At 32.7% G+C, this 26,468-nt stretch overlaps 1 protein-coding gene across 1 annotated transcript; it reads right to left on the reverse strand.

Moving 5' to 3' along the window:
• Positions 1–1,516: 1,516 nt before the first annotated feature.
• On the reverse strand, positions 1,517–23,415 carry LOC129963039 (uncharacterized). The gene is made up of 3 exons (XM_056077051.1): positions 23,328–23,415; positions 16,531–17,360; positions 1,517–1,971 (listed from the first exon to the last, which is right to left on the reverse strand). Exons 1-3 carry the CDS (start codon positions 23,358–23,360, stop codon positions 1,665–1,667), a joined length of 1,170 nt encoding a protein of 389 aa, XP_055933026.1. The 5' UTR covers positions 23,361–23,415; the 3' UTR covers positions 1,517–1,664.
• Between the last annotated feature and the right edge of the window lie 3,053 nt (positions 23,416–26,468).

Raw genomic sequence — 26,468 nt, forward strand, 5'->3', positions numbered from 1 at the left:
ATATTGAGAGATCTGCTCAGTAAGATTGAAAATCCTTTGTCCTCCAGGCAACTTTGGGGCCATTTATTTGATCATGTTTACAAACACATATATTATTAAAAACATATGTGATTCCTTTTTCACAAATGTGGCTTTGGTCATCAAATGCTCCTTTGCATGGATTTTAATAGTCGAGAGAAGACTTTTTTTGTTTTTTTTTTCCATTAGAAAGGCCAGTTAGCTCTTTCATTAGTTTTATGACAGTAAAATGGAACTGTAAAAAAAAAAAAAAAAAAAAAACCGTCGTTTGATCAAGTTTTGAAAAGAAAAGTAGGATCCCTTCTGTCTTATTGCAGGACAATCATAAAAAAATCTGTGTTTTTATACCAAAAAGTAATTTCTTGCTATTTTGGTTACTTAGTTTCTAAAGGCAAAGGGAATTCTGTGTTGGAGCATGTTCTTCCCTTTCTCGCCCTGTCTTTCATGGAGTCTGTATTGTCTTATATGTCAGGCATGAAGATCATTTCATTATGTCCAGCTTTTGGATTTTCATTGCACCCTTTATATTGAAAATTTTTATCTGTGTTTAACAGATCCTTTCATTCAGTACATAAACTCCCCAAATGATTTTGCTTTATAGAATTTGCATAATGTATTAGGAATATTTGTTTTCATTTTTTGATAATTATTATATTATCTCGATAAAATCAATATTTTGACTATTTCAATTGATGATTGGTATTATTTTGAATATAGCATGCTACAAGATCCATTAAAGAAGTGTCATTTGCTTTCAAGATTGTAAAAAGTAGTGATCAAATGATTTTTAAAACCTTTTTAGCTTAAACAAGAATTGAATAAATAAATTTATTAAAATCTAATGTCTGTTTGGAGTTTAAAAAATATTCTAAGAATGTAATAATGGTCAATGAAAATTAAAAACAAAATATGAATATGATCTGAAAGATTTTTTTTTTTTTTTCGAAAACAGTGAACATAATTGAATGGTAAGAAAAAATATGAAACTTATCAAATGATACATCTCAGTCTTTTAAAGTGTTTGTACATTACAAAGATGTGTTTACATTCATTTCGTATATTAATTTATATTCTAAAGTTACTATTCATTTTTATACTAAACCAAATCACTTACGCGAGAATGAAACATAAATTGATAAAAATGCTATTTCATCACTGTTTGAATTGAATTCTTAAATTTCGTCATATTTTTTTGAAAATAAATCGAAGTGGATCGTTCTTTATAGGGTTGTTATAACGAAGTTATTTCTGCTGTCGCAGTGATGTTAGTTCCGATCGTCTCAATGGGACACAATCAAGTCTATGTGTGTTGAATTTCTTTTAGTCTCTATGAGATTGAAATGTCTGTTTTTTTTATTCTCTATAGTAATTGGCTGGGCCCTTCATTTGAATCTGAAAGGTGAATAAATGTTTTATTTGCACGGCAGAAACGTCATGTAAAAACGTGCTACAAAATTGATTTCGTGCTGTTTTTTCAAATGGAACCATTTATACATACTACAAATATTTTTAACATTTATTTGCGAATTCATATGCTTAATAGAAGCTAAAAAATAAATTATTTTTACAAACAAGACTTGTCAGACAAGAGATCCAATTTCAGTGACAGCTCAACATGAGATTTCAGTGACATCCTATCAGTGGAGTCACAGTGCGTGAGGTCTCATCATCCGAACGGTGCCCTCGATCATTTCGAGTTGCTCTTTCATATTTTTCAGTTGCTTTCGTAGCTTGTCAGAATGCGTGGATTTCGCTCCCTTTCTCAAATCCACTAAAGAGTCGTAGAGGGTGAGGAGGTTCAGCATGATTCTGCCTGCGACCGGCAAAGACGTCAATCTTTGCTGCTCGAGGGGCAAGGCGGGAATGCACTGGAAGACGATGGACTGCCCGAATTCGATCTGCAGGGCCATCCTGCCCAAGTCGAGGTTTATGGGATGTTTTCTGTAAATAATCCTGAAACAAAAAACACATTGTAAAACCTATAACGTTTATTCACCTACGTCCAGTTTTTTTTTTTTTTTTAATGGATTCGGATTATTTCTAAATAGACTTTTTTGTTCATTAAAAGTCTTGTTTTGTTACTTCTTATGTTAAAATGGCAAAAATATCAATCCATTTAACCGTATAGTTACCATAACTATTGCGAGATAGTTAGATTAATATCAGTCTCTCTCTTTTTTTTTATACACAAAAATGTTTCAGGCTGCCATTTTTCCTGCAAATTGATATATATATATATATATATATATATATATATATATATATATATATATATATGTTACTCTCAGAAGGGCAAATCATTGGTTCTAGAGTTATCAAACTTGGTAAAAGTATACTTTGGAATATAAAAATAAACACATCGGAGTGACTTTCTGAATTTTTAATTAGATATTAATTAAAAATAAAGCAAAATCGTGACAATTTGCAACATTCATTTCCAAAAATGTTATAGCCAAAATATGTTTTGGTCCATTTTAAAACTTAAGAAAAAAAATTATTATATTTCGATAAGGCTGATTCTGTTTCCATGCAGTCTTTAATTTTAATAAAATCCTCAAAAGAATTTGAGGTTGAACTAATGGCAATTCTTTATTTTATAGTAATGAAGTTTAAACTGCTTTACCAAACGATTTTCGATTCACGTGCATCTACTTCTTTTTCTTTTTTCCCTTACCATTACAATGGATTTATGTGCGCGTCTTTTAAACAGTATTATTCCTTATAATGTAATTGGATGAGTTTCTAAAAATTATGTGATGTAAAAACAATTATTCACAGAGTGAGGGCAACAGTCCATGTAATCAAAACAGATGAAACAGATCTGGTTATCATCATAATATTCCAGACCAGGTTTCGATTCTCATCTAACAGAAAATTTGAATGAAACAATTTATGTTTTACAGTAACATAAAAAAAAATAGACTTTGTATTATCTCAAAAGTATAAACACTGCTGCGAATTTTTGAAAAGGAAGAAAAAAACTATGCAGAAATATGCGCAAATTTTAAATTTGTGACGTCACAGGTTCGAAGTAATAAAGTTTTAAAATTCGATAATAATTGTTAGTCAAACAAATTCAATCGCAGAAGTTGAGTTAAATGTGGAGGCTGAAATGAAAAGATAAGCGAGTTGACGAAACTGCGAGCATTTTGAATAATGATGAAGATAAAGGGGATAATGAGATCTGGAAAACTGAGTTTTCAAGCGAACGCTATGACAGAATTCAGAAAATAGCTTCCTCACAGTTTTGGTATTAAACGAAAGAAACGATTCACCGACGTATTCAAGAGACGAATATTATAGTTTATCTTAAAATGAAACGAAAACCAATGCTGAAAGCACAACATAAAACCCAATAAATGCAGTGGGCTCGAAAATATTTCTTGTGTGGGTCAAATAATAATCAACGATGTAAAAAAGTGGAATTTTGAATGGCCATGTGGCATTTTCTGCGGCCAGAATGAAGAATTTTCTGTAATAGGCACCAAGATGGGCGCTCATTGATGGTTTTGCTTCAGTATACGTGTAGGTTTGGGTTTCCTTGATGGTCGCCAAAAAAGAAAAAAGACATGCAGAGACATTGGAGAACAATTTACTACCATTTGTGGAGCTTTTAGGAGGCAATTTCAACAAGGTAATGCGATTATACATACCGCTGTCACTACACAGAATTGATTAAAATAATATATAAAAAAAACTTTGTTATTGTTATGATTCGGAACTCTACTTTCGTTAAATCAATATATTTTGTACAATACACGACAGAGTTTCATGAAGCTGTTAACGTATGAATGATAGAAATTGATCAAATGATGCGTACATCAAACAGATAAATATCTAAGGTAAAAAAAAAAAAAATCCTTTCCTTAAAATAAGCATGACATAATTTCCCTTAATTCAAAACTGGATTGTCAGATTTTAAGTTGGATTAAAATGAAACGCAAAATATAAAATGAAATCAAACAGGAACTAAACTTGTCAGGAGTGGCAACAGTTATCGAGTGACCATCGCTAAGCCCAAAATTAAATGCGATCGAAATGTTGGGACATTATGCATTATGAAAATAGTAAACAAAACTCCTATTATGAAGAGTTCAGTGCTTCAACATAAAAGTGCTTGCTTTGGTATCTAACTAAAAATTATGTAGAACTCGGTTTCTTCAATAAACAATCATATTTACAAATTAGGTAAAAAAAAAAAAAAAATGGAAATCCAACTAGGTATTAAAATTACGTATTTTGTTTTGTTTTAACTACTTTTTGTTAATTTTCTAAACTTTTGAGACATCTTTATTTTTATTTTTGTTTGCTCCTGTAAAATATAAATTGAGTAATTAAAATTTTCTGTTTGATACATTAAGTACAAAATATATTTGTAGAAGTTTGTTGTAATTTGTAATACAGTGTGTTATAATTAAAGTGACACTATTCAAACCTTTCTAAAATCTCTTCTGCTTATCTGATTTTGATGAAACTTGGTGTATACGTTATATGGGCCATGGGGAAAAGAATTCTGCAATAAAAAATAGTTCACATTTTCACCATCAGAGGAGATTGTGGCGCCTAAAGAAAGAAAAAAAAAATCTGTCAGAATTTAATTACAGAATGTACTTAGCGTGTGCTCCATTGACATTTATTACATGTTGAAAGCTCATTATAGTATTTCATTATAGTGTCCCGAAGAAATTTCGAGAGATTGCAACAACATGACGTGTAATGCTGGCTTTCAACTCAGGTAAAGTCCTAATTATTCCACAACCAGAAATCATAGGGATTTAAGTCAGGTGAACGAGGAGACCAAGCATCTGGAAAAGCTCTGGATATTACACGATTTTCGCCAAAGTTAGCACGAAGCAGCTCTTTAACGTGGAACCCAATGTGTGTAGTTGCTCCATCTTGCTTGAAGACATTAGTCTGCAAATATGCTACTCCTCTAAAGCAGGAATAGCTTGCTGTCGAAGGAGTTGACTGAACCGTGCACTCGTAACAGAGTATGTTTTAGGACCTTGAGAAGTGAGAGTTTCAAAGAAAAACAGTCCGGGGATAAATTCAGCAGTAAATCCACTCTATGCAGTCATGTAATCCATTGTTGGTGCAGGTCATTAGGAGGTGAAGTACCCCATATGCGGCAACTTTTATTATTCACAGCTCCATTTAAAGAAATGAACATCTCATCTGACTGTCAAGGATCGTCTTCCATTCTCGACAAAAATCTGCAAGCAAATTTCTAGTGTGTTTGGTGGCAGCATTTGCACCACGTGGATTGTATATGAATACCATTTTAATGTGGATCGCAGAACTTTTCGTATTGTCGACCACAAATTCACCAACTCACTTGACACCGATCGAACATTTGCTGAAGAATAGCTGAAAATGGAGGCTCAATTAATCACAGCATTGCGAATTTTTCGACAATTTCATTCGCAACCTGTTTCCGGCCTCTTCCTGGCAGTACACTCTAGTCTCTTCAAATTTCATAATCATCTTCATCAAACCATTCTTCGAAATGGGTCCTTTTCGCAATCCGTTTAAACGACGATATTCTGTAATCCAGTTTTACCAGTAAAACTTCCATCCTTCTTCTGTAAGGGCATGATTAACAATGACAAAAGCACACAAAAGGATCTTCGCGAAAGAATGATAAGAATTTTTAAAATATGCTCTCTGGTAGACAATTTTGAACTATTTTTAGAGCAGAAATCTTTTTCCCATGGTCCATATAAAGTGTATACCAAGTTTTATCAAAATTTGATGGATAGAACGGGTTCTAGAAGTGTCTGAATAGGGCCACCTTAATTTTAACTACCCTATATAAGATTGCTCCCACCTCGTGTTCTTTAAAATAGTTTAAGAACGAAATATAATTTTTTAAAGCATAGCGTGAATAATTTTTTCCATCTAAAACAAAATAAAGAGTTAATCAAAAATAGAAAAATGAGCGTGCATTCTTACTGGTCCGCTCGTACGGAGTGATACAGTTTCGATTCACTATCAAGTTTCGTTTCTGGAGTAACTGAGGTATGTTGTGGATAAAAATTCTTCATATGAGGTAGGGTTGTTTTGTTTTCTTTATTGACTGTACCTTATTTCAAAATGTTTAAGACTTGTAGAAAGGCTGATTTAAAGCTTATTGCCAAAGAACTTGGTTTGAACACAAGTGATGAAATGACAGTTTTAGAACTAATTGATATGATTAAAAAAAGCGACAAATTTAAAACTGAACCTGAAACTGTAAGTGACCTTGCAAATTTAATTGTTGGGGAGCGTAAGGCAGATGAAAAAGAAGTAGCATTTGAGAAGTTAAAATTAGAAAAAGTAAAAACTGAGCTTGAAATAGCGCGAATTCGTGCCGAGGCAAAAGAAAATAAGGCAGAATCTTTTGAGCCTGATGATGTCTTACACTCATTAGTAAAGAGTATTAGAACTCTAACAATTAAAGTACCAAGCAAACCTGAAAATTGGGGTTTCTATTTTTCATCTTTAGAGCGAGCATTTATGGAAAGCGTGTACAAGAGAAATATAAATCTGAGATTCTTCTTAACCTGCTAGGTGAAAGATCGTCTAATATAATCACATACATAGATGATGACGATCTAAATAAATATGAGAAAATTAAAGAAATTGTGCTGAGAGAGTTTCAGCCAACAGCTCAGTCCTGTCTAGAGAATTTCAGAATGACTACGCGGCAGTTAAATGAGACCTATGTTCATTTCACTTCCCGTTTAATCACAAGCTGGGAATATTACTTAAAATGAAGGAATGTGTCAGATTACAAAGCATTAAATCAGCTTATAATTTCTGATAAACTTTTCCAAACTTTGGATAGAGAAACCTTAAGTGTAAAACAAGCAGATACCTGGTTTGATCCAATTACGTTGGGAAAGGAAATTGATTTATATATGTCATCTCGGGGAAAATCCCTATCAAAGAGTGTTGTTTCTCATAATAAAAATTATAATGTGAAAAATGTATCAAAGACCTTTTTATCCGATGTAAAAAGTTCGAAATGTATTCTATGTAATGATGCTCATCCTCTCTACATGTGTTCTAATTATAAAAAATTACCTGTTAATGAGAAAGTACAATTTGTGAAAGATAATGATTTGTGCTTTAATTGCCTTGGCAAACATAAAGTGAATAATTGCAAATCAAAGTATTCTTGCGCTAAATGCAATAAAAGGCATCATGTTAGTTTACATTTCACCCGAGATCAGAATTCTTTTGGGCAATTAAAAGAAAAAATGAAACTTTTCTTCGAGTACGGTATCAAATAAAAAACAAGGTGAAAATAGAAATCTGTCGCCCTACCCTCTCTCCCTATTAGCTTCTACATTCATACCGGCAGCGAGCAATGAACAGAACACTGGCGCCAACGTCTTTGCAGCTACGAGTAGTTGTGTCTCGACTAAAATCAAAACAGTTCTCCTGAGTACAGTGTTTGGTTATTTATGTTATTCCTATGGAAATGAATGTGAAGTGCGGATTTTAATGGATTCTGGCTCAATGTCTCACTTTATTAGCAAAGAATGTGCAGATCGACTTCAATTGAGAAGAAATAAAATAAATATCCTGCTGTCTGGGTTAAATGACTCAGCGATTTCCGTTCGATCTCAAGTATCCGCTACTTTGCGTAACAAGGCCTGAACCTTTGAGACTGAATTAAATTTATTAGTTGTTCTGAGAATTACGGATCTTACTCCATTAAAACCAGGGCAAATATGTTCACCAAATTCCAATCTAATTTTACAAAATTCTGTTTTGTTATCTAGTGAGTGGGAGTATTTTTAACACGGAAGAAAATAAAATACATTGTTAATTGAGAGTAATTGTAATTTGTGAAGAACATTTCAAAAATAACTTTTCGAGAAATTCGGAAGGACAATATATTGTAAAAATCCCTTTAAAGGAAGATCCTAAGTGTTTAGGAAAATGTAAAGAGTCTGCGCTGAAAAAATTAAATTTGCTGTGGCAACGTCTAATATTTATCCCTATAAAGAGATTTTTTACGTGAATATTTAGAGTTAGGGCACATGTCAGAAATTCAGGATGAGGAGGAAGAAGCAATTTATTTTATTCCTCATTTAGGAGTTTATCGACCTGATAGGCAGTCAACAATGCTCAGAGTTGTTTTTAATGCAAGTTATCCAACTTCAAACGAGGGGCCGCGGTGGCCTGGTGGTAAGGCCTAGGCTTCGGAACCGGAGGGTTTCAGGTTCGTGACCCGATTCCACCGAAGAACCGTCGTGTAAGGGGGTCTGTTGCACGTTAAATCCGTCATGACCAAACGTCTTCCCGCTGGTGTGGTGTGGTGTGGAGAGAGGGGTGCCAGCTCAGGTGTCGTCCTCGTCATATGACCGCGGTTCAAAATGACGAGGTCCGTCCCAAAATAGCCCTAGTGTTGCTTCAAAACGGGACGTTAATATAACCAAACCAAACCAACTTCAAACGGGAATTCCCTAAATTCCTTACAATATAACGGAGGAATAGTGCAAGGGGATTTATTTTTCATCATGGTTAGGTTTCGTAAACATGTGTATTTCTTCACAGCGGACATAAAGAAAATGTACCGAATGATCTTGATTCACTCAAGCCAGAGAAATTACAGCGCATTCAATGGAAAGAAAATGAGAAGGAACCAGTCAAAACTTACGAACTAAATACCGTAACGTATGGAACGGTGAGTGCACCATTTTTAGCAACTCGTACGTTGAAACAAATAGCGATTGAAGAGGGAGAAAATTATACTCTAGCTGCATCCGTCATTGAAGATGACTTTTATATGGATGACGTGTTAACCGGTTCTGATAATTTAGTTACCGCCAAAAAACTTCAAAGACATTTAATTGATATCTTAGAAAATTCTGGCACGCAACTGCACAAATGGCATAGTAATTGTGAAGACTTAGTATCAAGTAGTGAAGAAATCTATAATTTTACACACTCCGAGGAAACGCAAGTTTTAGCAGTTTCTTGGAATACCAAAAAGGACAGCCTTTGCTTTAAGTCGATTTCAAGCCGTCTCAAGGGCAAGACAGTCGAGTCACAAAACGCTGCGTTTTATCGTGACCTCCGAGAGACAAGGCCTGCTGGCTCCACCAGTCGCTCCTGCATGAGTCATCGCTGCTAGTCGATCGAGAAGCCGTTTAACAATCGTCACTCTGCACGTTTTCTGCGCGAAGTGAAGTGGAAGTGGTGGAGGTTAAGGAGAGCCCGTTTCCAACAGAAGCTATCTCCTGTAAATGGCTAGAAATTGATGTAAATTAACTTGGCTTTACATGAATGCCATGGACTTTTTACTTCGAAGAGTAAAACGTCCATGGCATTCATGGACTTTTCATGGAAGTTCGTCCGTCCTCTCCCGTTGCAAGAAAGAAATGAAGCCTGGCCAGGTGGGAACCGGTGAAGCAGAAGAGGCGAGGGGAGTAGGTGCGGCGGTGTCCAATCAGGAACGACTGGCTGGAGGGGTGCGGGTGAGGGTATTGTTGACATTTTCTTAGCAGTTTTCGGGGCCAGGTGGTGGATAGTCTATTGTTTGTGGAGGACGAATCAGGAGCTTGCTTATGGGAGGTGGGCGGGTGAGTCTGGACTTAGTCGAGAAGTGCGTTGAGGAGGATCAGTTTTCTTTCATCTTTGGATTTAGTTTCTTTTAATTTGGCTGCTACTATTAGTAATCCGGGAAATTCTTTCAATAGGTTTCTTATTTCTCTAAATACTTCAAAAAGTTCTTTCATCTCCGGGATGTTAATTTGAGGGCTGTGGGCTTCTAAAGTTGGGGTAGGATCAGGTAACTGTTGTTGGTGCTGGGGTCTCTGTCTGGGTGCAGGTGGGTTTTGGGCTGTTTCGGAGGCTTTTTCAGGGTTACTATTTCTGTTTCCAAGGATGTCTGCATAGGATCTTCTATTTCTAGTCGTTGGGGCTGTTGTAGGATAGGCAGGGCATCCTTTCCAGGAGGCCAGGTGACCTGTGTTTTTGCAGTTAATGCATAAAGGCTCTTGGATTTTTTCCTTCAGTTGGCATTCGTTGGTCATGTGGTCCCCATTGCATTTTATACAGCGCGGATTGCATCTGCAATTCCTAGCGCTGTGGTGAAATCCAGCACATCTGAAGCACATCGTGGCCTTTGCCGGTCTCCTGTATGTTTCAATTTTGACTCTGATATAGGATAGGTGGGTGATGTTATAAACGTTATTGAAGTTCCCAGTTTTCTTGATTTCCACGAGGAAGATGGGGTAGTAGGTCTTGTTTCTATAGTTTTTTAGCTGGGAGATGCGTCCAGTTTTAAATTGCAGGGCTTCTAATTCTTGTTTTAACTCATTTAAGTCGTGATTTATTGGCAGTCCCTTGACGATGATTTTCAGAGGTCTTTCAGCAGGGTCTTCGGTCAAAACGTACTCAAGCTTCTTTCTGCGCGAAGTGAACGAGGGCTGGCGTTTATAAACCTTCATTTTTTTTCTATTTTTATATTTATTTCGTGATCCAAGATGGCGTTATATTGAAATGGATGAGACGCAAAAGCAACAGGATACAAGTTATTGAAGGTAAGTGTATTTCTTTTATAATCCTCAATATAAACTTAAAGTGAATCTGTTACTGTTAAGCCGATTTGTTCATCACGTTCTGTTTTAACAACAGATTATAATAAAGATTTAGTTTTTCAATATTATTTATTCTCTCAATGATGTAGCGTTGATTAAGAATGAACTTAAGGAAATAAGTATAAATACCTGTAATCTATTTATACAAACTCTCTATTTCTTTATGTCAAAAATCGAATCCATTTTTAGACTATCATTTGTTTATCTATGATAGTCCTGTCGGGGTTCTTACTTATTCAATTCTTATTCATAAATTTGTTATAAAAATTCTGTTTAAATAAACTCTTTATTAAATTTTTTCATCAATTAATCTCAAGCTTATCTTTTATTTACTATTTAGTTACTTACAATTTATAAAGTTGCATCCATTATCTCTTAAGTATTTTTAATCATGACTGTAAGTTTTATTTTTAAAGTTACAATGTATATTAATATCACTATGAATATCTATAAACAAAGAAATTTATATTACTTTATTTGAACTTTTATTTTAATTAAATCGTTTATTTTTTGGTAAATAAACTTTACCTTTTCTTTAAAAAGAGAGAGAGAGAGAGAAATTGCTGCATGCAATTCCAAGAAAAAATTTTACCATTATAAAGAGTTCTAAGGTTAGCAAAAATTAGCATTGATAATTAATACGTTTTAATATTTTGAAATAGTTTAAATTATTTTTAGGTGTAAAATATTATAATTTGTGTTAGTTACAGTCTTAATTTTTGTAAAAAAAATTGTCATTCTGATTTAATTAAAATTTATTTAAGATGCATTAATTTTAGTTCAATCCTAGCTTCACTATTTTGTTAATGTAAAATATAGGATACTCAGATTTATTTTTAAAAAAATAAAGCATGAAAATAACTGATTTTTAAGCAGATTTTTAAACATTATCTGCTCCTCTGAAGAAGCCCAGGCTGAAAGAAAATGATGTGCCAAGTATTTTTCCTGGCTGCCCAACATATTTGTCATCATCAACATTCTCAATTCGAGAGAGTCCTTCAAAAAAGAAGCAACGATTAGAACAAGTCCAAATCGAACGTTTCATTATTGAAAACTTAAAATTCCAAACAGAACTATGACAGCAAGACTGCATTTACTAATTTTAATGAATTAAAAAATGTATTAAAGACCATACCTTTTCTTCCTTTTGGACTATTATTGAAAAGAATGAAAATATGTTATTCATCCACCTATCTGTTAATGATGGCATTCTTACCATAACATATGCTGTAAGTATTAACATTGATCTATTTTGATATGTAATATATTTGAATTCAAATATTTGATATTCTTGATTATTATGAAAAGGATCCCTGTGATAGATTATCAAGTTCATTAAATGTCAAAATTAATATTATTCAGTCTATCATCAAAAATTCAGAAGATGTATTTACTGGCAAATGAAAATTTTTCTTTGAATTTTTTCTTGAGTAATTCATCTGCTGAAGTGTAAACCTGAACTCATTTTTTATATAGTACCTTTAATGAACCTTTTTTATATAGTACCTATTTCATATAGTAATGAACCTTTTTTATATAGTAACTATTTCATATAGTAATGAACCTTTTTTATATAGTACTTATTTCATATAGTAATGAACCTTTTTTATACAGTACATAAAAATAATGGTTTATTAATCACATTTTAATAGCATTTCTATTTTGTATATGCACAAGTTCTGAATAATTGTATTTTTTTTCCTTGCTATTAAGTTGAAATAAATAAATGTTTACTAATATGTGTCTTCATCTGGTTCATATTTTATAATTTATTAATTCATTCATATTTATTAACTAAAATATGTTATTTCTTTATACAAGTACAGCTCATAGATTTGCTATATTTTTTTTAACAAACATTTCTAGTAAAAAATTTTAAATCCAATATTTATATGAAGCATTAAAAAATGAATGAATAATCTCATTATGTTACTAATCAAATTTTTTGTTTACAGAAATTTTATTTCCTACATATAAATCTTTTACTATTAATTAGCTTCCTTTTTAAAAAATAAAATTCCTGAGAACTAATAAGTTTCCATTTCAAAGAAAATTTAATGTAAACATCTATTTTGCACAAAAACATAATAAATAATTCGTAAATAAGCAATTATTATACACCTATTTAATAATTCGGTGAATGTGTTTTTAATAACGAAAGTTGTCAAGAAAATGTGATATTCAATATCGGAAATTCTTAAACCGCGATTGTAATTATTTAAATGTCAATTTTTTAAATACAAAGTAATATTTTTTAATTAGTATCTATGCAATTATTTGATAATTTAGAGATTTGACACAAACTGTCGAGGAAGCATAACGCTAAACACCGCAAATTACGTGTTATGTTAATCTCCGTCCTTCTTGGAGCATCCGCCTAGCCGTGATGACTCATTACAACAGCCAGCAGGCCTTATCTCTCGGAGTTCAAGGTTTTATCCACTATAGCAAGACTTTTCGATCCTCTTGGATTATTAGGACCTGTAGTGACGAAGGCAAAAATATTTTTACAGCAATTATGGTCTTTAAAGCTGGATTGGCATGAGGTACTGCCTGAGAAAAAAACTAAAGAATGGTCGAATTTCATCGAATCATTACAAAGTGTTAGTAGCATGGAATTTGAAAGATGTATACTTACTGAGGGAGCTGAAGTGATAGAAATCCATGGGTCACGTCCTGACTCATCAGAAGTCGCTTATGGTGCAGTTATCTACTGTAAGTGTATTAAAGATGGTCACGCATCAAATTGATTGCAAGTAAATCGAGAGTGTCACCATTAAAAAGAGTTACCATCCCAAGATTGGAACTTTGCGCTTCAGTGCTTCTAGCCAAGTTAGTGAAAAAGGTGATACAGGTGATACATGCTCTCAATTTACCAATATCCCGCACCTATCTATGGAGTGACAGCGTGATTGTTCTTTCATGGATTCGCAAAGAACCATTTCTCCTTAAGACATTTGTTGCCAATCGTGTAACCCAAATTCACTCACCTGCATTGAAGATTGGATATATGTCCCTTGTAATGAGAATCCTGCTGACCTCATCCCCTGAGGACTCGATCCTGATAAACTTCATCATTGCAAACTGTTGTTTAAAGGACGATCATTTTTGCGTAGCAATGAATACACAAATAGAGACATCTTAATCAGAATCATGGCAGATGACTTTTCGAAAGAGTTTAAACCATCTAGTGACTCTAATTGTTTTATAAGTGATAACAATAATTTTCTTCATAATTTTCTAAAAATTAGTAATAGTTATAGTAAACTTATTCGTATTGTGAGTTATGTTCATAGGTTCATCGAAAATTGTTGAAAGGAAGATGACAGATCAAGAGGTTTTTTAATCCCCTGATGAGCTCAGACAAGCCGAGCTTTCATTGGTAAGATTAGTCCAACAAAGTGAGTTTGCTCAAGAGATGAAAGATTTAAGATGTTCAAGTGAAGTCTCAAGGCAAAGTCAGGTAAAAAATTTACATCCCTTTATTGATAAAGCAGGTATTTTAAGCGTTGGTGGACGATTGTCAAACATTAATTTGAGCTTTGACAAAAAGTTTCCGATATTGTTACCAGGTAATCATCGGTTAACGAGATTAATAATTGCTAGTTATCACATCAAGCATTTGCATATAGGACCACAAACATTATTATTTACTATAAGGCAAAGATTTTGGCCGATTAATGACAGAGCTGATTGTTGAAAGATAGTCCACGAATGTGTAACTTGTTTTAAAGCTAAACCAGTAACGTGTAACCAGCTAATGTGTTACCTACCTACCTAAAGAGCGTGTGAGTCAAAACTTTCCATTTGTGATTTCAGGAGTTGACTTTTGTCGGCCATTCACAATAAAATATAAGCACCAGCGTAAAGACACATACCAAAAAATTTATGTGGCGATATTTGTGTGCTTTGTCACAAAGGTTGTGCATTTGGAGCCTGTAACAGAGTTAAGTTCTCAAGCATTTATAGCTACCCTTAAAAGGTTTTTTTCGCGTAGAGGGAAATGCAGTATTTTATACTCGGATAACGGGGCAAACTTTATAGGGAGCAATACTGAGTTACAACGATTGTTTAAAATGGTCAACAATCCTGATGAGAGTTTAAGTGGTTACATTAGTAAGGAATATGTAGAATGGAAATTTTTGCCTCCTAGAGTCCCTAGGAGGACTTTGGGAAGCTGGGGTGAGATCCTTCAATTTTCAACTGAAAAGAGTAGGGGTGGTCAGAAATTAACTTATGAGAGCTTTTCAACAGTAATTAATTAAATTGAATCCATTTTGCATTTCCGACCACTTACTCCTTTATCTTCGGATGTCGATGATTTCAGCACTCTCACACCAGGCCATTTCCTGATGGGAAGACCGTTTACTGCAATTGTAGAGCCAAATTTGACAAATATATTAGAAAATAGACTGGGTGTATGGCAAAAAAAACCCACAAAGTTTGTGCAACTAATATGGAAAAAATGACTATCTTACAACATTGCATCAAAGATCGAAATGGTACTTTGATAAACAAAACTTAAAGGTAGGAGACATGGTTGTAATAAAAGAAGATAACATGGCTGTGTGCAATTGGGTAATAGGTAGAACTGTGGCGGTCTTTCCGGGAAAGGATGGCAAGATTCGTGTTGCTAATATTAAAACAAATAAAGGAGTTTTCAAACGTCCAATTTCTAAACTTTGTTGCCTATTGAATCTTAAATATTATTTACTCGTAATCTAGTGCATATATCATATTTTGTTTTGTTAACTTATCAAATTTTTGTGTGTCATTTGAGAAACTTATTGCATTTATTGTTGTGAATTTTATATATGTTGATTTGAGAAAGAGTACAATTTTGTTGAATGTTAAAACTTTGCAACACCCGGCGGTATGTATCTGCGAATACTACCGTCGCGCCATCTGTATGAAAAAAGAGTTTTTGTGTAAAACAGTAAGTTGAGTGGCGAGCAGCCTGAAAGAGATGTGTGTACCATCGGCTCTCGTCAAATTTATGAGTGTGGATTAAAAGTGAATTACAGTCCGTTAAATGAGCATTAATTTATTGAGTTTGAGTTCTTTTCATGAGCATCGACGACACTTACATTATTCAAAATTTGTTGTTTTTTTATTTCATTGCTGCAATTTAATGTTATATCTGAGTTCTTAAATAGAACTAAATTACATTAAATAATTATATTTTCTCTGCAATTTTTGATTTGAATATCCAAATCGATTGAAATATTTGGATTTTCGGATATAACAGCAATTGGTATAAAACTTGCAGGCTTATGAATTTTAAAGTAACAAACTATATTCTGTGCAATCAATTAATAGTTATTTCTGACAAAAAAAAAATTCTACATGATACGATTTTAATTCATTACCCTCCCCCCCCCCCCGATCTTACTATTAGCTAACTATTGTTAGAAGAAATTCCATGCCACAATATCGATAGCCTACTTCAATCTAATGAATTATAGGGCAATATTCAGCAGTAAGATACGCAGACCTGGAATTTTTTTCCACATAACTGAATTATATTGATTTTTCAATAATTATTCGTATTACCTGCCTGAAAATTGTCACTTTCATTTTATTTTAAGTTTCGACAATGCATGTTATCATCTATATCCGCACTCTATTATAATATAACAAAATGATATATGTCGGTTAGAATATCATATATTTTAAGAAATATATAAATAATATTTTAAATATAAAATAAGCACTGAGGATATCTGATATACTTGGATAAATCCAAGTCATTAGACATTGCGATATAAAATATTTAAATGATTTAAATAACTAGTTTAAATTAATAATTGATTTTAAAGAAATCAAGATGAAAAATAACTAAACAATAAAGACAATTTTCCAATAATCAAAATTAATTAACACTAATATTTAACTTCATATAGGTTGCGCAACTTACCTGTTCCACCAAACAGCAGCTACTTCACTGGTGGCAAACAATTGCAAACTGTGCAAAAAATCTGCGTTTTCAAAGAGTTCGTTATTTTTCCTAACATTAGACATCAGGCCCGCTTTAAAAATCTTCAAATAATATTCTTGTTCCGCGGAGGCAGCTTGTATTTGGCGGACGATGTCTGTGTCTATTCCATGAGGGAACAATTCCTGAACAATCGAGTCCAATTCCTCTGACTCTTCGAACCACTTTACAATGGGAAGTAAAAGCTTGTAATCATTTTCGATGGCCTCAGACACTTCATCCAAGATTCTTTTCGATTGTTCCACCTCTGCAACGGTGGAGAAGAGACCGCACAGCCCACAGAACGATGCAACATTCAACGCGTGGTTCGCCCATCCCGTCTCAGATCGGAACATCATTCCGCCCACTGTCCCTGACACTTCCACGGACGAAGCAAGGAATCTCACCATGGTGGACCATTTGAAATTTCTGTCCAGCAGCTGGATGTCGAATGACAATTTTTCGATGAGCATTTCCCTGTTTGGCTTCCACTCTGCGACGAGCCTTTCCAAGACTTTGTATTTTGCATTGTATCTGGGGTACAGCTGCTCTAAAATATTCTTTGTTCTGCCACTGTAAGAAACGAGTCTTGAATATTTTCTGTTTTCGAATTCATCCGATCCTTTTCTTAAAAGTCCACTGAGCTCTTTATATTTATTTTCAATTTTTGGATCATTGTTGAAAGTCTTCAACGAATTCCGAAATTCTTCGTCGAATATATTTTTAAGGACACCAGAAAAGCTCCTCTCACGAGTTGGAAAATCGTCATTGACCTAATAAAACATGCATGTCATTAGAAAATAAAATAATACGTATATTCCTATTCATTCTTTTATTGTTGCAATGAACGAAAATATTTCTCCAAAGAATAATATTCTCTCAGCGCAACTTTAGATGACCGATTTCGATTTACCACGCTCCTCGACTTTTTTTTTTTTTTTTTTTTGTCCTAAACATAAATTCGATTTAAAAAAAAGAAAGATAGAAAAATCAAAATTTACATTATTAATATATTTTGAAATGTATGGAACCATACAAAATTTCTAATTTCTAAGCTTACTGGTCATTGCAAGTTAAATCTGATAATTAAGTAAACCGATAATATGTCGTGTCTGATATTAAGTCCAAAGCGGGAAATATTTACTTAATTTAAATAGCTGTTTTTTTCCCCCAAACAGAACTTAGAGCATGAGATAAATAGTAATCATTTTCCCTTTCAAATTATTTTTCTTCATTTCTTCTATTTTTATTGATTTCAAAAGTTACATTAAAAGTTAAAAAGTTATATATTATAAACTTTTTAACTTTTAATAGTATAAAGTTTTTTTTTAATTAAAACTTTGTCATTCATTTGGGAATATTGATTTATTTATACTGCAAGGCATGATTGAAAAACAGAAGTGCATTTTATAGTACTAAATTTTGTGCAACACAAGAGTATATATTAGCACATGTTAGAAGTGTCGAGACATTCCAAATAGATGCAGTAGTTGATGAAATCGAAAAATGTATTTGTTGTTATCTTGAATTATTAACAAAAGCTAGTCACTGTGATCGGAGATTAGCTGTTCGTTGTCGTTCATAATTGATATTTCTAAATGAATTACTATTAACTTTAATGACTTACGTCTTATCGCACCAGATGAAAGTTCTATTTTATGTCTAGTCAGCAAGGAATATTGCTTGTATTCGCAATCAACTACATCTCTTACTCCCAAGTCCGATGTTCATGATTGTCTCAACAAAATGTCTTTAGCATCAAATTGTGATAGGCATTAAAGCCGTATTATTTCATCTGTTCTGTTTATTGAACCTTTCTAATGGATTCAAATCCCATGACATAACAGTGTCATTCATAATGTGACTAAGTCATCTGTCGTCTTAAGAGAACGCTGTCTTTCTCGGTTCTAAAACAACTCTTCATGTCAACTGCGCAGATATAAGTAAACTTTTTTTTTCTTTAGTTTTCAAAAATGAAAAAAAAAAGAAAGTACAGGATGAAATAATGAGAACAGTTTGAATTGCAACAAAGAAAATTGATATTGAAAATTATGCAAAAAATATTTATAAAAATTCTTAAAATTAATGGAGAAAAAAAAAACCAAAATCATATATTATATTTCATTTCATATAGATAGATACTTGTGGAAAATGACACATGTAAACTGCGGTAATGTAATTAGGTTTACTTCGCAGTAATACTGAACTTTTTTTTTTAATTTGAACTTTTGTCAATAGGATGGCAACACGTAGTAAAAGCTCATTTCTTCCTATGTATGCATAAATTTTTGATTAAATTTTATTTTTATTTTTCACGAAATAAATTATTGTGAAATATGGTTTCACAATAATTTGTAGGTTAAAATATTATTGAACATTAAGATTATTATTATTATTTAAACATTAAGATGATGTAAAACCATTTTTGTGCTGTAATTTTTCGGAAGTTATTTCGCTTAATTTTTAATTAATTAAAAATTGAATAAAAATTTCAAAAAAATTGCCCCGATGTGCACATTTCTACCCTCCAAATTATGTATGTGGCAGCTCTGGATGAAATGGTCTCTCATTTTTATTATAAAGTAAAGATTTGAGAGAAATATCGCGTGGAAACTTCCCCAGAGAAATTTGAAGCAAAAAAAAAAAAAAAAGCGTTAGAAGAAGCGTTAGAAATGAAGTCAAAGCTGTTGTAAACTGTAAAAGCTCCTTAATAGGAAACTGAAACTAAAGAGTTGATATCAGCAGTTTCAGATACAGCTACTAGATTTTGAGAATGAAAAGAAAATTAAGAGAAAAAAAATAAGAGAAATAAAAAGAAAATTTAAAGTCATGACTGCTTTGAATTTAAGGAATGAGGAAAAAAAAAATTCTCACCCAGTGGGGAATTTCGACGTCTTACGACTTTAATCGATTATCTTTATGTGATCCTTCTTTTAATAACAGATGAGTTGTAACATTACAATTTAGATTTATATTTCAGCATATTTTTAACTAAATCAATGTGTAGTTTAAACTTTTTATTTTAAAGACTTGGTGAATACATAAGTTTGAATGTGTATTTTTACATTTCTTTTTTAATATTATCTCATGGAAAAATAATTAAAATAATAAAATTACAAATAAGTTTCAAGCATATGATTTTCCTAATCCAATGTGTGCACGTACTGTAATACAAACATGTTTCGTAGTTTAAAAAATTGCGTTTTAAATAAATTTATTTGGCAAACTTTTCATCTACCTGCTAGCGACCCCCCCCCCCTTCTTCAGTCAGTGACCTTAAATAGCTGCAGAGGAGGAAATCCTGCATTGCACAGACACATAGTCGAGATGTGGCTAGTTCGAACCTTTTTCATTCGATTTTTTTTTTCCTTTGATTCCGTGAATTTTCTATTTATTTTACCTCAAAACAGCGTTTATAATTTGAATTTCTCTTAGATAATTCGAATTCGAAACTGAGAATAATAATACAAAAAAAAGTTTTTATTCTTGGTTTATTTTTGCTAGGTAAATACCCCCGTAGCTTGTGTCACTGGTGATCAGTGCCAGATTTATACATAAGCTATACAAACTATAGCTTAGGACCCCTATTTTCTTGCCTCCCCTCCAAAGAAAACTGTCCGAGTAAATATATATTATTTAAATGGTTGTTATTTAATATACATTACGCACTAAACGTATGACATCTATTTCTTAAGGGCATTTATGGAATGGCCTCGTTCAATCTAAATCCGGCATTGCAGATGATTTTACATGAATAACTCGTTTATGTTATTACTCATGCGAAAATTTTACTCCTGTGCTATGTATTCAATCATAAATCAGGTAAATTTTCTTATATTTTTTTTAACTTTTTGCCCACATGATAATTGCTCTATTCGTATTAAAGTTTCATGGTGAAAGTTGCTGAAGTCCGAGTGTTACGTTTTTTTGCTTATTCAATGTGATGAATTATTGAAATTATTTCTAAATGACTCAAAACATTTAATACTTATTATAGAAACATAATTTATTAGGATTGCCTTTTGTTTATTTGTTAATTATATATATAATTTATTAAAATTATTAAAAACAAAAGAATAGAACTTTATTATTTTTTTTCAATTTAAACATTTGATTTTTTTTTGCTATACTTATTTTTAATTCCATTTTTGGATTCATTGCATTTTTACTGTAGAATTACTATTAATAAGGAATTCTTATTGCTTGGAATTACTTAAGTCCCATTGTATATAATGAAAGAAAGATTTCGTTTTATTTGATCTAAATATTATCTAATATATAAAAATGAATTTTAGTTTGTTCGTATCTTATGCGCCGCCGTAACCGATTCCGATGAAAATTTGCCAACGTATTGCTTGCACTTGCGCGAAGGTTATCTTTTAAAATGGACAAAAGACAAACAGTAAACGAATGACAAACGACACATGTCATTCGGAATTAAATCGCATATATATTAAGCAAAATAAAATTATTATGATTGATGCCAATCAATGGGAGAGAAATTGAAATCGAAAATATTTAGTGCAAGCGCTAATTTATTTTCTTTCCGTTAACGAATAGTCATCTACACAAGATATTGTCGTTCAACGGTTACAATAATATTTGACTGGAATGAACCTCCCATATTATTCCGAGTTTATCTCACACATTTAAAATAGAATCATTATTATCGATGCCGACCAAGATAAGTTATATATATAATGGAAATTTTCCATTGATTACTTCGACAAAAAAATATGTCCCGAAACATTCGTCACTTAATAGATCTACCAACGCAGCGCGTAGAAATAAGCGAATAAACGAGGAACGACAAGCGAGCAATGAAACTAGAGATTGCAATACCGAATACCGGTATTTTGAGCCATTAGTACAATTTTGTAATACCGGTATTTAAATACCGCTTTTTCGGTATTTATTAGAAATTTTTTTTTACTCCTAACAGTTTACTCCTAATGATGGAACTATTTTTGAAATTGAGAAATCCATTCCAAAAAGCAATAATCGACTTAAACCTGCAAATTAATTTTTCAAATAGTGAATTCGATTTAATATCCAGAACTGTATCAGTTCTACTTCCAATAAAACTGGCTGTTGAGGCATTATGTCAGAGAGATTATAATTTATTAACAGCTAATGCAACAATAAATTTCATGCTGCAGTCACTGAAAGAACAGCGCACATCACTATCTGAAGAATTATATATTACATTGAAAAATTGCACAGAAGAAAGGTATACCGAAATAGAAAATGTCTTACGGTATTTACATAATTATACTGATTTTAAAAATGAAAAAGAAGAAAAGAGGCTAACCAATTCAAATCTGATCAAGTTTAGAGTAAAAACTTTTATCCACAAACCTATTCACGTTCAGAAGAATTCGGTTCAGTTATCGAAGATTATGATGACACTAATGTCGATAATGAAAAGGAATTGTCTCTTGAACAAAAATTAGAAATGAGCGATAAATAAAAGAATTTCAACAAACCAAAATACAGTACAGAAATCGGCTCTATCCAAAACCATCCGACGAGAAATCGATTTATTTGAAGATGAGGAATTTAGGGGTAAATACTTAGAAAAAGTATATCGCGCATTGCTAACAGTACCACCCACTAGCGTAGATGCCGAAAGAGCGTTTTGGACAGCTGGTCATTTTTGCACAAAATGACGTTCCAGACTTAATGACAGTACAATGGATGCATTATGTTTTTTAAGATCACGTTTCAAAAATGTGTCATAGTACCACAGACTGAATACTGATATTTACACTCTTTTTTGTGATTTAAATAAGATATTTATTTACTTTTTTGTGATTCTATATATACTGTTATAATTTATAAGTTGCAAATTATTTGTTGTGATATTTACACTTTCTAATAAAACTGGCTATTAAAACAAAGAAACACCTGCGTTTTCTTTCTTTTTCTAAAATTTCTACTACCGGTATTAAAACCGGTATCTCGGTATTAAGATTTAAAAAATACCGAATACTGGTATTGAACTTTTGGTCCGGTATTGCAATCCCTAAATGAAACAAATCATTTACGAATTGCAAATTCACGTGCCTCAGAATCTCAATATCAACATGCGGCACGAATCGAAAGACAGCGTTCATATGCTACCTGATCATGCGCATTAGAATCAGAAGACCAACATGCGGCAAAAATCAAGGCTTAACGGAAAGTTGAATGGAGAAGATGTTCTCATTCCACGCATTCCCATTATATCCAACGCCATGCCTTTTGATTGAAGACGACTGCAGTTCCCCATTCGACTTGCATTCTCCATGAAAATCAACACGGCGCAAGATCAGTCGCTTCAAGTGTGCGGATTGATCCATGTTTGTCACGTGGCCATACCACGATGCTCACGAATCGGACAGTCAAGAAATTCATTTGTTTTTGCAGAAGATGGAAAAGCAAAAAATATTGTCTGCCCTAAAGCACTTGAATAATAAAGTAAAAAATGAAATTCGAATAAATAGTAGAAATAATATTAATAGAATAAATATTATTTGTACTTCTCCTTTATATATCATTCCATTTCAATGAATGTATTCCTTGTCGGCAAGAAAATAAATATCATTCTTTCTACCATTCCTAATGAAACAAGGCAGTAATATTAAATTTCAAGCGATATTTCCAAAATTATTTCTTCTGCGGCAGCAACGCACCGGGTGCCAGCTAGTATATAAATGATATTTACTGTACTAATAAAAAAATGATTAATGTATGCTTACCGACGATGTTGACTCGTCTCTAAAGGCCTCCATTTTTCCTGCCAGCTAACCTGATACTAAAGAGGTTTATGATTGATAATTCATTTATAGCTATCTTATCAGCTATTGTTTTTCCTGTAATGCAATCGCTTCATTTAGAACTTGATTGCAGCGATACGAAAGCGAAAAAGGCTTATCTTTTGAAACGAAATCATCTAAAATTAGGTAACAGCATTTAAAGTGAAAACAGATTTGCATTATCTTGTTTATTAAAAAATTTACTTTATTCAATATTCGCACATTACTTTCTCATGCACAAAGTTCATAAGCATGAAGTATTGTAATCGTTAAACATTTCGACCTCCAGAATGAGACAAATACTCATCATCCTTCTGCCCGAAAAAGTTCTTTTTAGAATGATACCCGCCTGTCATTCAAAGGCTGAGTGATTCAGACAAAGAAATTGGATGCGTTGTTTTAGCATCGAAATTGGTAAAATTTGATAGATTATCATTAGAATTATATAAAACTTTTGACCAAATCTATCAAAAGGCTTATTGCACGCTGTGTTATAAATTTGTTTTCAAAAACCAACCGAAATTTTTAAAAACTGATTTTGATTATATTTAACGTACTGATTTCAATTACTAAAACAGTATTTCATCATTATCTCTTCTTGCTGAGATCTATTGTAGCTAAATTATTAAATATTTGATCTTTAAAAAGTAGCTTATCCCTCTAATAGAAGATTCACATTAAAGAAGGGCAAAAAATGGATATTTGCTTTCACACAAAAAATCTGACGGTGAACAAGGGCCACGGTGGCCTGGTGGTAAGATCTCGGCTTTGGAACCGGAGGGTTTCAGGTTCGAGCTCCACTTCCAACCAAAAACCGTCGTGTAAGCGGGTCTGGTGCAGATTAAATCCTTCGGGACCAAAAGTCCTCCCACTGGTGTGGTGTGGAAGTTTGGAGAGGGAGAATCAACGCAGGTGTCGTCCTCGTCATCTGACCGCGGTTCAAAATGATGAGATCATCCCAAAATAGTGTTGCCTCCTCCTTAAATCTCCTAGTGTTGATTTAAAAACGGGACGTTAATATAGATAAACGAAACGAAACCTATAATGAATTTAAAAAAAGTAACTGGGTGTAGTTTTAGCTGTGGAGAAGAGAGTGAATTCTGATGCGCAATTTATCTAGATTTAAAAATGACCGTCTCTTTTGTCAGCAAGGAAACTTCAAGAAATACTTTTGCTTCTTGCGCGAATGGAAATAGACCAGAAGATGCATTCGTGAACCCGCAGTTTTACAAAATACAATCATCTTCGCTCTGCTGTATATAAAGCTAGAGTTAACGAAACAGCTTCGTAGGAATTTTTGATCAGGTAGTCTTTGCTATACATGCATAGGGCAAAAAACAAATGTTTGAAATAAGTAGGGGGGAAAAAAACCTAAAATGAAATTTTTTTGTTTGCCAAATCAGGCAATTATCCTCATTTCGTGGATTCCATGAATGAGACAGAGCAAAAAGCATGCATTTGCTTTTGCTGTCAAAGACTTTCTGTGCCATCACAATTTTGATTTAATTAACAGCGTGCCTTCAAAATTTTGGTTGTAATTTGAAACCATGCATTACTCTGAGAACCTTTTAAACAATTTTCTCTAAATTTCTTGCAATGTTAGTGAATTATTACGAATGAAAGAATATAAACATTTCGCTAGGACAAGAAGACAATAAAGGATCAATGTTGCTGAGTGTGTATTTAATCCAAGGAAAGATGCTTTCTTGTCTTTTTCTTATTTATTTTCGCGCACATGCACATATAACAACACACATGGACGATGATTAGACATATATAAGGAAACACATAATATATACATTTAAAAGTAGAAATTGCCGCTAACAAGAGCGAACGAGTAATTCTTTTTGCCGCTAACAAAAGAGCGAGCGATGCCTGCTTGCACCAGTTTCACACCAACTCTCTGGTTGAAGTGTTTACAATAAAAAACTCAAGTGCGCTTCCCTCACATTCCAAACATGCATATGGTTTAGAGCATACTGCACCATCTATGTTCAGTATTCAATTTTACTATATGAATAAGTATACAAAGAATAAAAAATAATAATTAAATAATGAAACAAAAATTATAAATAATGAAATCACATAAACAATCAATATCAGGAGATATGGGATGTTCATCCGATGACAGACTACAACTTAAATGCACAAAAGCATTGTGCAAATTTTATTAAGAAAAGACAAAAATGGGGGAAAAAAAGACTTCGGATGGAAACAAAATAATCTTTTCTTTTGTTTCTACATGATTCTCCTCATTTTCACTTTTTGATTTCGCTAATGTAGATTTACAAGAGTGTTGCTGTGTTTCCATTTAGTTAAGGGTTTTTTTTTGCATTATTTACTAATGAAAAGAATTTTTAACGATGTCTATAACTTAATCTTAATTTAACATATTAACTTAAATAATAGTAGTTCCATGCCTTGTAAAGAAGAATTGATAGGAAAAAATTAAAGTTACATTTGCGTTTGGCGAGTATACATATCATTTTAAAAATCCTCGATAATCTGCGGCATTAAAATGTGCGTCATTTGACTGTTCAGGTGTATATAAAAATGATAAGCAAAAAAACATTGAAATAGCTGAACATCAATATATAAACAGGAAAATTCCGATCATTGGCAAATATTGGATAAAATCATCAAAAGGAAATTTTATGTCTGACTATGAGTATATGAACACAATAATAAAAAATAGTTATCAAGCTAGATAATTGAAATTTAGTTTGCGTTTTTGATGCCCAAACCAGATTTTCTATCAGATGTGCATTAAATTTTGAATCAATGGAAAGATATTCAAAATACACATTAGATTCTATGTGATGACAGTAACTGTGAAAGTGTACGAGAATAGGCTAAAGCAAGTTTTTTATTGATGAAAATGTAAAGACAATAGTTACATAAAGACATATTGAGTCTCAGGTTCATTTTAATTTATGACTTTAAAATTTTTTATTTATATAATCAAGATGTGAATGAACAACTACGAGAAAATGAGTAGTTTGTACGGTAGACGAATTAGAGACTAAGTCGGCTTTTAGAGTATTGTGCAGGATGATAATAAATTGACTTTGCCTGCTGGAATAC

Source organism: Argiope bruennichi, chromosome 3, assembly GCF_947563725.1.
Source record: "Argiope bruennichi chromosome 3, qqArgBrue1.1, whole genome shotgun sequence".
NCBI classification, from domain to species: domain Eukaryota; kingdom Metazoa; phylum Arthropoda; class Arachnida; order Araneae; family Araneidae; genus Argiope; species Argiope bruennichi.